We start from the raw sequence: 14,609 nt of genomic DNA on the forward strand, positions 1-14,609 counted from the left end.
AAAAATTAATATATCAAAATTATTAAAAAAACACTTAATAAACATCAATTTAATACTTAAAAAAACAATATTGTAAAAAATATGTTTAAACCGCATTATCAAATATAATCTTAAAATAGAATAAAAAAACTACTAAATGAATTTGATGGAAGGATGATCTAGCTTAAGATGAAGGAGGGTATTGAACAAAACTAGAAGACTCTCAAGGAAAGCTTTCTCCACGAGGAGGATCGGATGTTTAAAACTCTTATCAATTTCTAAAGATATTGCTACTGATAATTAATGTCTGCAGAAAGCATGGTGATGCGAATAAGTTTCCTTCATGTGCTCATCTTTATTTAATTATTTGTTTTTGTTAGTTCTCTGGGCCAAGCTCGACAGCCTGCTAAACACCAAGTCTTATCGTTGATGATGCTCCACTTCTCTTACGCAAAATACCTTACATAGAGAGTGTTGTATCAAAAAAAGCTATCGGTGCAAGCATAATATTTTTTTTTTTAAATTAATGTTTTTTTTAATAACTCGGGGTGTCCGGGCCAGTTTACGCGCACCACGACTAATCCCCGGACTCACTGAACACCTTGTAAGCCCAGTAAGCAGGTAAGACACCGCGGAGGTGACAGACGTGCACATAGAGAGTCGAACCTGGGTGCAGAGGCAAGGAATTCCCTGCCAGGACCGCTAGGTCACGACCTCAAGTGCTCAAATTAATGTTTTTGGATCATCGTTTTGATATTCTGATATTAAAAAATATTTTTAAAAAAATAAAAAAATATATTATTTTGATACATTTTTAAGCAAAAAATACTTTAAAAAGTAACCGCTACCATAATCTTAAACACCCTATATACTATTTTCTTTATATAATCTTTAAAAAATTGCTTTATATTACGATAATGGTTAGTTTTCAAATTAATATTACGTTAGTTTTTAAAATATTTTTTATTTTAAAATATTTTAAAAAAATTATTTTTGACCTATCACATAAAAAAAAATATTCAAAAACACTAATAAAACTAATTTAAAAAAATTAAATCTTTACAAAAAAAAAAAAAAAAAACTTTCCAACCATCAAAACAAATAAACAAACAGGACCGGAACTATATTGGCTTTCAATGCTAGTAAATTAGTTTTGGCTCCAACTAAAGAAATACAAAGAGAAATTCTTGCTCCTTAAAACACAGGTGAAAATGATTTTTCTAATATTTAAATTGATAAATATTGCAAAGACAGATACATTATACAGGTACGATATGAAGATGGATATCTCGATAGATGGGAGACTTAATTGAAACAAGTATAATAGTATGGGGACCAATTTGTCCATTTCCCTAACTATAATTAGTCAAAATGAGAAAACTTGAATATAAAGACAAAATAAACCAATCATGTCATGACAGGACATGTACTTTCATTGGAGAAAAAAATAAATAAAAATTCAATGACCTTGAAGTACAAAATTTTCTCTTCCCTTCTTGTTGGTCCTCTCTATATACACTCCATAGAAACTGCAAACAAAGAGAGAGAGATACAAAAGCAAGCAACTTTCAATTCAATTCTTCAGTTTACTCTCTCATGGAGCCATCTATCTCTTTGAAAACATTACTGACAATCTCCCTCTTTCTTTTCTTTGTCACCCCACAATCATCTCTAGCTGCAAAATTACCCTTCCATCCTCAGGATTTGCTTCCTTTGTTACCAAGACAAGTTTCATGGCCTATTCTCAATCGCCTACATGGTGCTGTAGACCTATTGCCCACATTTGTTGGTGCTGCCTCTGCTTTAAATGAAACCGGTGACTGGAAAGGTGCTTGCTTTTACGAGAACCGGGCTTGGATGGAGTTTCATAATAAGACTGGTAGTGAATTTGGTGGTGGAACACTTCATCTTAAGGTATTAAAGATGTTAACTTTTGGTTCTGGGTTTTGTTGAAGTTTTTGGTTTTTATTGAATTTTGGAGGATTTCGCTATCTGGGTTTTGAATTTGATTGTACTAAATCCATATTTAAGGTAATAAATATGTGGATTTTTGGTGTTTTGGGTTTTATTGAAGTTGTTGGTTTTGATTGAATTTTGGGGGATTTGCTTTCTGGGTTTTTAATTTGGTGATGGGAAATTCTTGTTTTATGGTAATATAAATCTTGAGAAGTTTTGATGTTTTTGTTGAAATTTGAAGGTTTTGGTATCTGGACATTGCATGTATTAGGTTTTAGTGTGGAATTGAAGCTTTTCAGGGTGTGGAAGGAAGTCAATTTGCGGTTTCGGTGTGGTTGTTTTGATTGGTTTTGTTGGAATTTTGACCATTTTTACTATCTTGGCAATGATATTGGATGTGTTTTATTTTAGTGTGAGTTGAAGCTCGTTTGGTTGGTATCTGGGTGTTAAAGGAAGTAAATATGGGGATATGGTGTGATTGTTTTGATTTCATTTTAGTTGGTTTTGCTGAAAATATGGAGCATTTGGTACGTGGTTTGCATGAGTTGAATGTCTGGTGAATTTGAGTTCCTGTAGCACGAATCCAGGTTTTAATTGACTTTTTTTCTTTTAATTTTTATGGTGACTGGTTTGTTTTCTTTTAGCTGTTTTGTTGAATTTGAGAATTTAATATAGGGATTTGAGTTTTGTTAAATTTTAGAACTGAATTTGATCTTTTTCGGGCTTTGCAATGCCTGGAGCATCGCGTTTGAGTTTTATTTTACCTTTTCTAGTTTGGAGTCTGGTTCATTTTGTTGAAATTTTTAGGATTTGTTATATGGTAAATGGATGTTTTTATTTTGAGGGACAGAACTCGACTTCTGTTAGTCCATGTAAGTTTTACTTTTGGTGGTTTATCTGTGTTAGCACCTATGAGTGGTCACATTTTTTTGTGCTTGTAGTGATTTGAAATGTGTCTTTATGCTGTTTAGGTTAGCAATGCTCACAGCTGGACATGCATGGATATTTATGTCTTTGCCACTCCATATCGTGTGACATGGGATTATTACTTATTATCTCGAGAACATACATTAGAGTTTAAAGAGTGGGAAAGCAAAGCTGAATACGAATATGTAAGTTGCCACTTCCTGTCATTTCTGTATTTAATACATTAGCTAGTTTGTTTTATTTTTGGTTTTAAGATTGGAGCTAATGTTGTGATCTTACTTTCAATGAAATCAGGTGAAAAATCGGGGAGTCTCTATTTTCCTTATGCACGCGGGGATGCTCGGAACCCTTCAAGCACTGTGGGATGTCTTTCCCTTATTTACAAATACTGGATGGGGTGAGAATTCTAATATTGGGTTCCTGGAGAAACACATGGGAGCTACCTTTGAACAGCGTCCTCAGCCTTGGGCTACCAACATCAGTGTCGATGATATTCACTCTGGTGACTTCCTTGTTATATCAAAAATTCGTGGAAGATGGGGTGGTTTTGAGACTTTGGAGAAGTGGGTCAGTGGAGCTTATGCTGGTCATTCTGCTGTTTTCTTACGGGATTCTGAAGGAAAACTATGGGTTGGCGAATCAGGAAATGAAAATGAACAGGTAAGCTAAGTGGAGCTTGCTAAAATATGTTACAATATAGTACTTCAATGGTGTAACCTATATTTGATAGAACAACATTTAACATCACCACTTGGTTTTTTTTTTTAAATAATTTTCTATTCTTTGTCCAATGATTTATGTGAAGGTGTGATACTGCCCAGGATATGGCATTTCCCCAAAACATTCATGTTTAGTTCTTTCTGGACACCTGGCGATCTCAGGAGAAACCAAGATAGCCACATTAATTGTCTGGCTAATTTGAACATTTTCGTCCATTTTGCAGGGAGAAGATGTTATTGCTGTGTTACCCTGGGATGAATGGTGGGAATTTGAGCTGAACAAGGACAACTCAAATCCACATATTGCACTGCTTCCTCTGCATCCTGATGTGCGAGCTAAGTTCAATGAGACTGCTGCGTGGGAGTATGCTTTGAGCATGAAAGGAAACCCTTATGGATATCATAACTTGATATTCAGCTGGATAGACACTCTGGATGGGAACTATCCACCACCATTGGATGCTCATCTGGTATTGAAACTACCATGTTAATGCTGCTGCTATAATTTATTTCTTCTTTATTTTTCTACCTTCTTATCATGGACACCAGACAACATGATTTTTTCATTTCTAAAGTAGATGGGTCATAACAAGATATTTTCCAGCTTTCTCTCCCCCAAGGTTAACCATGTATGATGTGCATCATGTTGTTACCCCTAGATAAGGAAGAAGATTACAGTGATGAGTTAATTTTCTTGTTTCTGCCTAGTTTTTCTAGGAAAGTTGTGTTGGCATTATATCGTGAAGTTGTATGCTGATGTCTTCATAACATAAGTTTTAAATTTATAAGATAAAACGTCTAGTATAATAAGAACTTGTAATCTTGATGAAATGAAGCTAGAAACCTAGCTTTTTTGCATGCTACATTTGTGATGGTTAACTGCCATCGACAAGTTTGAGCCATATGTGGCATCTTCAAAAAACTTGAAGAATTTCACTGTGATGCTGTTATGAATATCATCCTTAAATATTTTAAGATGTGCGTTTGATCTGCCAGGGGTACTGGATAGTATAACTTAAAAACCAAGTGGTGAAAATATTTGTTTCAGAAGTTTAACCAGCAGTATCAGCCAAAGAATGTTTTCCAAGTTTTGCAGAACAATTCTTTTGTTTGCTATCCTTAAATATTTCAAGATGCGCATTTGATCTGCTAGGGGTACTGGAGAGTATTATATCTGAAAAACCAATTGATGAAAATATTGGTTTCAGAAGTTTTAAGCAGCGGCATCAGTCAGAATTTTTACAGAACAATTCTTTTGTATGTACAGCTTTACTTTGAGGTTTTTGGTCTACATAGTTTTGATTGCCAGTTTTGTGGTCCTGCAGGTTGCTTCTTTTATGACAGTTTGGAATCACATACAACCTGAATATGCTGCCAACATGTGGAACGAAGCCTTGAACAAACGACTTGGAACTCAGGTATCTTAATAAATCAATCCAGCATTTTTATGTTATTTGACTAGCTTATCAAATGATTTAAGTTGTTTAGACGGGTCAATTAAATACATGCACATGCTATCAATAACTGGTTGATTTTTAGGAATTGGTCACTTGTATCTAAAACGATCTAAAAATTGTTAGCCTGTTACTCCCATCCTTTATCTCGTTAGCTTTATCCAGATATTATGGTTGGTTCTTAATCACCAAGCCACATATCCAAGGGAGTCAAGATGATTAGATGAGTGTAGCTGAGTTTTCAAGTGCCTGCGTGAATTTATTCTTCTGAAGTCAGAAAATTAGGTGTAGGTTTTCTTCTGAAAGGTCTGTGTTCTGATTCTATCAACAGTGATTTTAACTTTTGTGCTCCATGTAGGGCCTTGATCTTCCTGATATCTTGGTAGAAGTTGAAAAGCGTGGGTCATCCTTTGGAAAATTGTTGACAATTCCTGAACAGGATGATTGGTTGTATACTGATGGAAAGTCGACCTCATGTATTGCTTTTGTCCTGGAAATGTACAAGGAAGCAGGACTATTTGATCCAATTACTAGCTCTGTACAAGTGACTGAATTTACGGTTAGTCTTCCAAGTATACTTATTAAAATCTGTTCTGTTTGAATCAAGACATTGATATTTAACATCAATATTCTACTTACTGCAACCAAAGAAAAAAAGAAGAAGGAAAAAAAAAAAACAGAATCACTATAAACTTTTTAGTTTTAATGAACTTTAATGATTGAATGTATTCTGCTGCTCTTCCCCATCACCGCCCCCTGAATGTATTCATTTTCTTGATGAAAATGCAGATCAAAGATGCTTACACACTAAGGTTTTTTGAAAACAATTCAAGCCGCCTGCCAAAGTGGTGTAATGATGGAGATGATGTGAAGCTCCCATTTTGTCAGATTAAAGGGCAGTATCGAATGGAACTACCAGAATACAATACCATGGATCCTTACCCCCATATGAATGAAAGGTGCCCATCGCTTCCCCCAAAATACTTTAGAACACAGAATTGCTAAATGGCTTCCCATCTCTTGATGTTGATGTAAAATCATAGTTGATGCCAGCGGCTGCATTATTCTTTGATTTGATGCATGGAAGCTGCTAAACAAAAGGGTTTGTTAGTGAATGTAAATATGACTATGATAGTGTAAAACTACAGAAACTATTAGCTGTTAATTCTCTTACACGTATACATTAGCCACATGGCAGACTATTTACACGCATGGAATGTGATTGTTTCAGTCATTCCTTTCCATCGCAGTTGTCTAAGCTGAATTGGTCCATAGTTGCCACTTCTACTAGTTATTTTAACCGAATTTGTTCCAATTTCTGATATGCTTCCAAAATCTCATTTGTCACATTCAATTTCATGCAAGAGTGGAGAAAGATGCTTTGCTTGTTGCATTCGCCAAGATGTTCCCTTTTGGGAATGCTACTCTTGTATATTTCTGTTAAGTGCCAGTGCTACGCCATACAAGTCGCTCGTTTCAGTTAGGTAGTTGTCATCTTTTTCATTCGTTTAATACGGACATATTATCCTTGGTTTTGAAAGAAATCATCTAGCTTGATCAAGTGAATCTGCTCTGCATAACAGCAACCATTCTATAATAAGTGGTTAGTGCTAAGTAGTCAAGACTCGAAGCTGGAATACCAGAACATCTTTTTGCTACAAGCTCTTTTAGACCAGTTCTGTTGTGTATATTTAGAAAACTAGAACGTAAACTATAATGTTGGCATGATTTGGATTGGCAGTCCTTTAGTTGGAACTGGCATTGGATCCCTTTTGAAAAAATTATATGCCAAAAACTTCTATGTAAATCGAGTGACGAGGTGATGGATTGTAACTAGGGTTTCAATCCTTTGAACTCGTATCCTGGACATATCCGAGGGCCACCTCCTAGTGGAATAAAGCAGTAAGGTGGAATTGAAGCTTGGTTCTCGAATCTGGTTGGATCAAACTATGACGGTTCTGGAAGTATGCTGTCGTCTGTGTGGGTCATATTTATTACCCAGAAAATCTAAATATCATAAATGAAGTGTTTCGATAAATGTTGTGCACGAAAGCAACAAAGAGAAAAAAACCCCTTAAGGAATAAGGTATCCATTGTATTCTTTATCTTTCACGGCTTGCCTGAAGCAACCGAAGACAGGCGGGAAGATTCTCAAGTCCTGTGCTATTCTCCACGTGTAACTCATCTTAGCAAGGTCGTCCCAAGTTAACAACTGTCCCTTCTGCTTGTTCATCGTGATCTGTTCATGTTCTGCAAAATACAATAATAATCGTCATCATTGACATGCAATGCATTTCAAGTGTTTATGTTCAAAACATTTTTTGCATATTGTTGTTGTTTATGCTGCTCAGATTTCCGGTACAGATTGTCGGTTGCAGAGTAGAAGAATACGTCATGTATACCGTTAAGAATAGCTGCATAAATTGAAGGCTCGTTAGCTAAAAGCCGAATTAGGAAAGTTACCAGAATAGATGAAGTGTCATGTCCTGCAGTCATAACAAGCATGCCATTGTCCTCAATTCCCCTTCTCAGTTATTACTTCTCTATTGTTTTCATCACGAGTGCTAAGCATGCAACTGATGAGATCTTGGCGTGGATCAGAACTCTTCTGTGCAAGTTCCAACCCTCTTTTCACCTATGAGATCCTTCCCCATATCTCGAATCCTTGCACTTGCCTGAAGGCTACGGTTATAGCTTGTGAAGGGGATTGACCACACCCCTTCCATCATCTGCTGAAACCAATTAACAAGTTTATTTCTTCTAGCTCCTCGTTCGATTCCAAACAGAAGAGCAGATGATGTTGAATGTTAGCGTCTTCATCAAGGACAGTACCTCCAACAAAGACAACTACAGGCAGTCTTCAATTGATTACCAGAGGATCAGAGACCAATGGTCGGTTGATCTAGTGACACTTAGCCAAAAAAAAAAAAACACTCACGCAAAGGTGTGGGGCTTATGATCCTTGGTTGAGGCCTGAGTTCAATGGGCGGTCAAAGAAAGTTAAAAAATGTTTCGTCTTAGCTGATCTGACCTCTAATCAGCAAAGACAACTTTCCTCAACATCGTTTCTTCATTAAAGAACAACGATATGATAAAATAATCCAGGTGCATTTTTATTGATTGTTATATAAAGAATTTCTAGACAAAAATATATGTTAAATTCGTAGAATGTAATATGACTTTTTGTTTTTCCACAAGCACACTAACCACAAAAAATACTAAAAAGAAAATTATTTTTTTTCTAAGACAATGAATTTAGAAAATACTAAAAAGAAAATTAAAGTGTATATATGGAATACTCAAGCATAATTAAGGATCTATTTATCGAGTAATAATAATTGATAAAAAAAAAATTATAAGCATGCCTAAAATATATAAAAATATGTATTCCAAAGTTATCTAAAATAACAATTAGATAAACATAACATTACGTTACCAAACAATTACATGATAATTATGAAAAAAAAAAATCATACGCGCATACGCGGGAAGGGCTACGAGATAAGCTGACACTGCAATTTATTTTTCTGAATTAGGGGTGCAGCGAGGGGGAGAAAATAGAGCTTTCATTTTATTTCTTTGGTATGATTTTGATTGGTAACCCTTCCGATGGCATGAGCCTTGGATTCCTATTGAAACTAGTATCTGCACTTAACTTCCATGTAAATTGAGTGACCAGATAATGGATTGTAACAAGGGCTTCGATTTTTGCAAATTCATATCCTGGACACATCCGAGGCCCTCCTCCGAATGCAATAAAGCTGTAAGGTGGGATTGAAGCTTGGTTGTCGAATCTGGTCGGATCAAACTTCGATGGTTCGGTGAATATGCTGTCATCCATGTGAGTCATATTCATTGTCCAGAATATCTAAGTATCAGAGATAGAAGGGTTCAGTTTACTGTTAAGCACTAAAGCAGCTTAAGAAGATAGAAACTGAAAACTGAGGATTTAACTTACTTGCCACCCTTCAGGAATGATGTATCCGTTGTATTCTATATCCTTAACAGCTTTCCTGAAGCCACCAAAGATTGGAGGGAACATTCTCAAAGTTTCCAATGCTACTTTCCATGTGTACTTCATCTTGGCAAGGTCCTCCCAAGTTAACAACTCTCCCCTGGGCTTGCTTTTAGCTATCCCTTCTTGTTCTGCCGCGGCAATATTGTATGTAATCAAGAAGTGTTTTTCGGCAAGGTTTCAAAGAGTTAAGGTTCATGCATACCTTGAAGAACAGCTGCGTAGATTGAAGGTTCAATAGCTAAAAGCCGGTCATGAAAGTTATCAGAATAGCTGAAGTGTCATGTCCTGCAGTCAAAACAAGAATAACATTATCCACAATCTCCTTCTCGGTCATCCCTTCTCCATTGTTTTCATCACGGGTGCTAAGCAAGCAAGAGATGAGGTCCTGGTGAGGATCAGCACCCTTTTTCAGCCCCATCCTTTTTTCAGCTATGAGATCCTTCAAAAAGTTTCGAACCCTTGCACTTGCACGAAGGCCACGATTGAAGCGTGTGAATGGAAAGTTAATGGGGACTGACCATATTCCTCCTATCATTTGTTGGAACCAAGTCACAAGCTTATCTCTTCGAGTTCCTCCTTGCTCGATTCCAAATAGAAGGGAGCAAATGACATCGAACGATAGCTTCTTCATTAAGGGTAAGACCTATTAGCAAGCAAAAACGAGTTATATTAGTCATCTCTCTTCAATTAACAAAGGGAAAAATTTATTCATAGGAAACTTCATTACATACAGTGATCTCTTGTTTTCCTTTCCAATGCGTCTCCATATGCATCCTTACTTCCTCATCCATTTTCCCCACATAGTTTTTCAATGATTCAGGTTAGAAATGATAGGAGTGCATCCCTGATGCGCTTGTGATCTTGTCCGCAGAGTTCTGCTATACATCGATCTCCCAAAATCATCTTCAGAGACGTTGTTTGACTGTAGGAGATCGTGCTACTATCGCTGGTGAATACAAACTTTTTGCTTCATTTCCATATATGAAAACAGTTGGTTTGCCAAAGAGGGTCAGCTTTGATATTGAGCCATATTTTTGTATCCTTTCGTGAAGCCATTTTTCTGCAGTATTGGTTCTCATTGCTTTGAGAAACTGCAGGCTATGGCCTATTATGGGAATCCCCAGTGAACCTGGAGGTAGTTTGTTGGATGATTTTCTTCCCTTGACAAGAAGAAGGAAGATGGGGACAAGGAACAAGAAAATGGTGAAGAATGCATTCATTTCTTCTTCTTCTTTTCTTTGGGCTGTGTGGGTGTATGTGTTAGGAAAGGGCTTCTGCAAGCTGCTGATGTAGTAGGTTTAGAGATTGGGTAAGTCAACTAAATAGGAGTGCTCAGGGGACAAATTATGTATGAGGATTCAGATTGTAATCTTTGAGATTTTGACCCAGATAGGGCTCTTTAGACCTACAAAAGATTGACGTGGACGGGTTTTTTGGCTGATCTTACCGACCAGCAACAAATTAGTGATCTTGATTATAATGATAATAAAAGATGCATGAACACATCTGCATTATTGATTTCACTATGAGCTATCACCAAATATGATTTGTCAAAGCTGCAGCGGGAAAAAGAAAAAGTTGCAGCAGATAGATGGTGATGTGAGAGCAAAATTTGTAGCTGTTCTTAATTCTCTTGTCTGTTTTTTCCTGTAGACGAGGATAAGAATATTCTCGGGCATGGGAGGAAAAAATATTACTTCCTGTTCCATGTGCACTCCAAACACTTGATAATTTTTTTTGGCAGAGAGATGAAGTCACATTTTGCATACATGGTGAAATTCGACTTTTCACAGTTTATATTCTGTATAGAGAAAACCCCGTCAAGATGCATGCAATTATACTAACACAACAGGACAATACAAAGAAATAGGCAGTAGTGCACATGAGAAAAAAAAAAACTATATATCAACTTGATTTTGTTCACATGTGATGTAGAGGGATCTTGAGGATCTGAATATTTGGATATTGGATCATGCTCATAGTTAATTATAAATTCTATAAATTCTTTCCAAGGGAAATTTTGGCAGATTATAATATTTTAATAGAGAATAAACAGTGCAGGTAGGATTTTCGCGAACTTCTGTCTTCTTTTTCTCTTTGATTCCTTCAGGCCGCCGCATCAACATGTATGCAGTGAAAGTTTCGTGACTAAAACAAAGTAGAATTCATCACCAGGACGAGAAATTAAAACGATGGATACGATGGATTAATTATGAACCATTTAACCAGATAGATCACTACTAGTTACTCGCAAACCAAGTGTCTGGGGGACAAAGCACACCAACTCTCTCTTTCAACACGTAAAATCCAACAAGCAAGTTGCCGGGGTTTACCTTACCTGCAATAATACAGCATCCATTATTGGGTTTATCTTACCTGCAATGATACAGCATCCATTATTTTAATTAAAGGCTTGCATGCAGCATTGCCCCCATCGAAATTATCGGTGCTGCTAGCAAACTCTTTGGAAGACATATATTGATTGAAGAAGGGGACAAATATTATCAACAGTAAAGGAAAAACAAACTGATGTTTTCTTCATTTGTAACAATGTCATTATCAATCAAGAAAGATTCCAGTCTGAAAAATAATATGGTTGCAGACACCCTGATCAGTTACTGTTATCAAACAAATCATATCAATCTATAAATGAGGCCCAACAATAATTTTTATACTACTTTTTAACACACCTATATTATTTGAGTGTAAAGTTCATTTAATTTTATTAACTACTACTTGGTGTAAGCTATGATACCATAAAAAAATTAAATAGATAAAGTTACAAGGCAAAAAAACTCTACATTATACGAGCTTGATAAGGCTAAGATATTATACACCTATGATAATAGGAAATCATAAAACAATATATACAATCAGGCAATGCGTCAGGAATTATCAGTATTTTTTAAATAATTTTTTGTTAACCCAAGCTTGTTTTAGCAATGATCCAAGCCCTAGAGAGTCTAAAAACATGTTTGAGCCCAAGCTTCAGGCATCTCTTGGGCCCTATCACGCAGCTGGAGCCTAATGTTTTGAGTCCGGACTTTCTAGACCCAACACCTGGCCTTTGAGATTTCTTACTTACCTGGGTTTTTTAGCCTGAATCTTACTTCATCCACACCCTAGGTCCAAGGTATACAAGAGTCTCTTATGACCTATCACATTTTTTTTTTATTAATACAAGTTTAAAATATATTTGTTCATAATTAATATTTGTGTTGAGGATATTTATTCATCTTTAATATAAGTGTAAGATATATGTATCCCTTATTAATGTTGTCAATTTGCAATGACTTTCCAATCCCTTCACTCAAGCAAAAGAACAAGGTTCAGAAAGCATAAATACATCTTAAATCACCCAGGTAATAAATAGTTCACAATTTCTCAGTTTTTAACACATACACGTAACACAATTTTTTTACAAAATATTTATTTCATACCAAAACAAGAAAACAACCTTGTTTGTAGGATTTAATGTTTTTTTACATATTTATTTCATTATCACTACAAACATACTACTTAAACATCTAAAGGATCCTAAATCTACCAAAAGGGTATTGTTTTGCATGTATTAGGATTCATACATTAAGCTACTATATATCTTTCTTTGCTATGAGAATAGATTAAATAACAAGACACTTATTAAACCCATTATTCAACCACTAAAAAACTATAGTCCTAAACATCTTGAATTTTGAAACATCATCAGATAATAATCAAGCTTTAATGATGATCATATCTACTGTGATATGCTTATGCTGCTGCGATTGGCAGATATTATCTTATCTGCTTTGATATATATGTTGATGGTGTTGTGATATTGCTTTGAAATGCTGATGGAGTTATGATATATTAAAAATCCATAAAGATTTCTCATATTCAATGATTTTTTATGGTTAATTGTTGAATGCTATTAAATGGCTAAAAAAGATGGTCACGGAATAGGACATGTTCCTCTAAGAGAGGATGAAAAGGTTATTCTTCAAGGAAGAGCTATTGGTAATAAAAGGCATGAAGAAACAAATTACATAATTAACTAGTCAATTGAGATAAAGTTCCAGGGGCAAGATAAAAGATTATATATCCAATCAATTAGATGGAGATGAAGAAGAAAAAACTATAGGATTGTGAAGAGTGTGATTATGAACTCATAATAAATTTCAAGGATCTATTTTAGAAGCATAAGTAAAGAAAACAGTTTCTTAATTAAGATGATTATGGTGTTAAAATTGAAATTTTTGATTATTCAAGATTTTTTATGGATTGGAATCAACCACTAAAATTCACTGGAAAAAAAAGGCTCAAGATGTCATTAAGGTTGAGGGTTGTACAAATCCTAAAATTTCTTCTTTCATATTCTTAAAGACTTATTTGGAGCCAACTTTGTAGTAATGAAGTAATAGGAATTTCTAGCCACAATGAAATCAATGAACCAATGATATAGTTGGGCTAGTAGACACGGGTGGTTCTGAGTTGCCGAGTGATGATCTGACATTATTATATGAAAATTTGGCTCAATCAGACTTTGTGGATGACCTAACAAATACTTTTATGTATCAATGGGATAGGTTTAGGTTCAAGAAAATATCTAAAATAGCCAAAACTAGTAGGCATTTTTTCCTAGGATAGCCACCATGTCACTGAATGGGTCGTTGAATCTTTTAGAATCATGATTTGAGCATTGATACTTTTGATATGATAGTTTTTAGTATTTTTCTTATGTTTTTTTGGATTCTATGTTTTAATTTGAATTTTTTGTTTATTTTCTTTATGAATTCAAATTCCTAGTTGTTTTCTAAGAAATTTAAGGTTTTCTGACCTATTTAAAAATCTTGTAACCTCTTAAAGAGGCGGTCACTATATGCTTTAATTTTTGGACAATAAAATTGCACAAACTATTTATTCATCATCCACCAGTTTAATAATCCAACAATTCCAAAAAAAACCAACTTAACTATTGTTAGTTTCATGAACTTCATTGAGATCGCATATTAAATCAAATGAATCAACACGAATACAAGCATAACCAATAAATCAATATTTAATTTTCAAATCAATATAAATTCAAGCATAATTTATGAACCAACATTTAATATTCAAATAGCAATCACAACTTGGAAATAAATTAACAATTAAACACAAATTATCAAATCATCACAAATACGCGTCAATCCAAATCAACAATGTCCAAATAGTCTAAAAATTATATACAACAATGAGTATTTTGCCTTAAATTTCCCAATATTTTAATAATTTTTTCTAAAAACAATTATCTGAGTTTATAAATCGACCAAGGAGAGATCGAGACACCTCAAGCTATTGCAAGAGGTTGTTGCTGTCATAAGGAATTAATTTTGTTGTTGTTGTGCAGAAGGAACAGGTACTGCAATGGAGATCTCGTCGGTTGAGATAAAAGAGAGAGAAGAAACGATTGATGTTGCCTCGTATGGAAGAAGAAGAGGTGGCTATCGTTGGGTATATGAACTCTGATGGCTGGTGGATAGTGCTCCTTGACTCTAAAATAATTGGAAGAGGTGAAAGAAATGGAAGTGAAAG

At 35.1% G+C, this 14,609-nt stretch overlaps 1 protein-coding gene and 2 long non-coding RNA genes across 3 annotated transcripts; 2 read left to right on the plus strand and 1 right to left on the minus strand.

Annotated features, from left to right (window-relative positions):
- Positions 1-1,451: 1,451 nt before the first annotated feature.
- LOC18095959 (uncharacterized) lies at positions 1,452-6,357 on the plus strand. The gene is made up of 7 exons (XM_024587111.2): positions 1,452-1,893; positions 2,907-3,047; positions 3,157-3,522; positions 3,806-4,051; positions 4,907-4,999; positions 5,394-5,594; positions 5,825-6,357. The coding sequence occupies exons 1-7, from the start codon at positions 1,576-1,578 to the stop codon at positions 6,038-6,040; spliced, it is 1,581 nt and encodes a 526-aa protein (XP_024442879.2). The 5' UTR covers positions 1,452-1,575; the 3' UTR covers positions 6,041-6,357.
- A 655-nt stretch (positions 6,358-7,012) lies between these two features.
- Positions 7,013-9,927, minus strand: LOC18095960 (uncharacterized). Its single transcript, XR_008060351.1, has 5 exons — positions 9,785-9,927; positions 9,256-9,696; positions 8,994-9,181; positions 7,499-8,903; positions 7,013-7,285 (listed from the first exon to the last, which is right to left on the minus strand). It is a non-coding gene; the product is annotated as an uncharacterized LOC18095960 (long non-coding RNA).
- Positions 9,561-10,576, plus strand: LOC127905876 (uncharacterized). Its single transcript, XR_008060352.1, has 2 exons — positions 9,561-9,689; positions 9,925-10,576. It is a non-coding gene; the product is annotated as an uncharacterized LOC127905876 (long non-coding RNA).
- The last annotated feature ends 4,033 nt before the right edge of the window (positions 10,577-14,609 follow it).

Source organism: Populus trichocarpa, chromosome 1 (assembly GCF_000002775.5).
Source record: "Populus trichocarpa isolate Nisqually-1 chromosome 1, P.trichocarpa_v4.1, whole genome shotgun sequence".
Lineage (NCBI taxonomy): Eukaryota > Viridiplantae > Streptophyta > Magnoliopsida > Malpighiales > Salicaceae > Populus > Populus trichocarpa.

What these genes read in the sequence shown, in the direction of transcription:
- LOC18095959 (XM_024587111.2), top strand. Translation starts at nt 1,576, where the DNA reads ATGGAGCCATCTATCTCTTTGAAAACATTACTGACAATCTCCCTCTTT. An exon ending in GCAAAGCTGAATACGAATAT is followed by an intron (nt 3,048 to 3,156) that starts GTAAGTTGCCAC and finishes CAATGAAATCAG; the next exon opens with GTGAAAAATCGGGGAGTCTC. An exon ending in CAGGAAATGAAAATGAACAG is followed by an intron (nt 3,523 to 3,805) that starts GTAAGCTAAGTG and finishes TCCATTTTGCAG; the next exon opens with GGAGAAGATGTTATTGCTGT.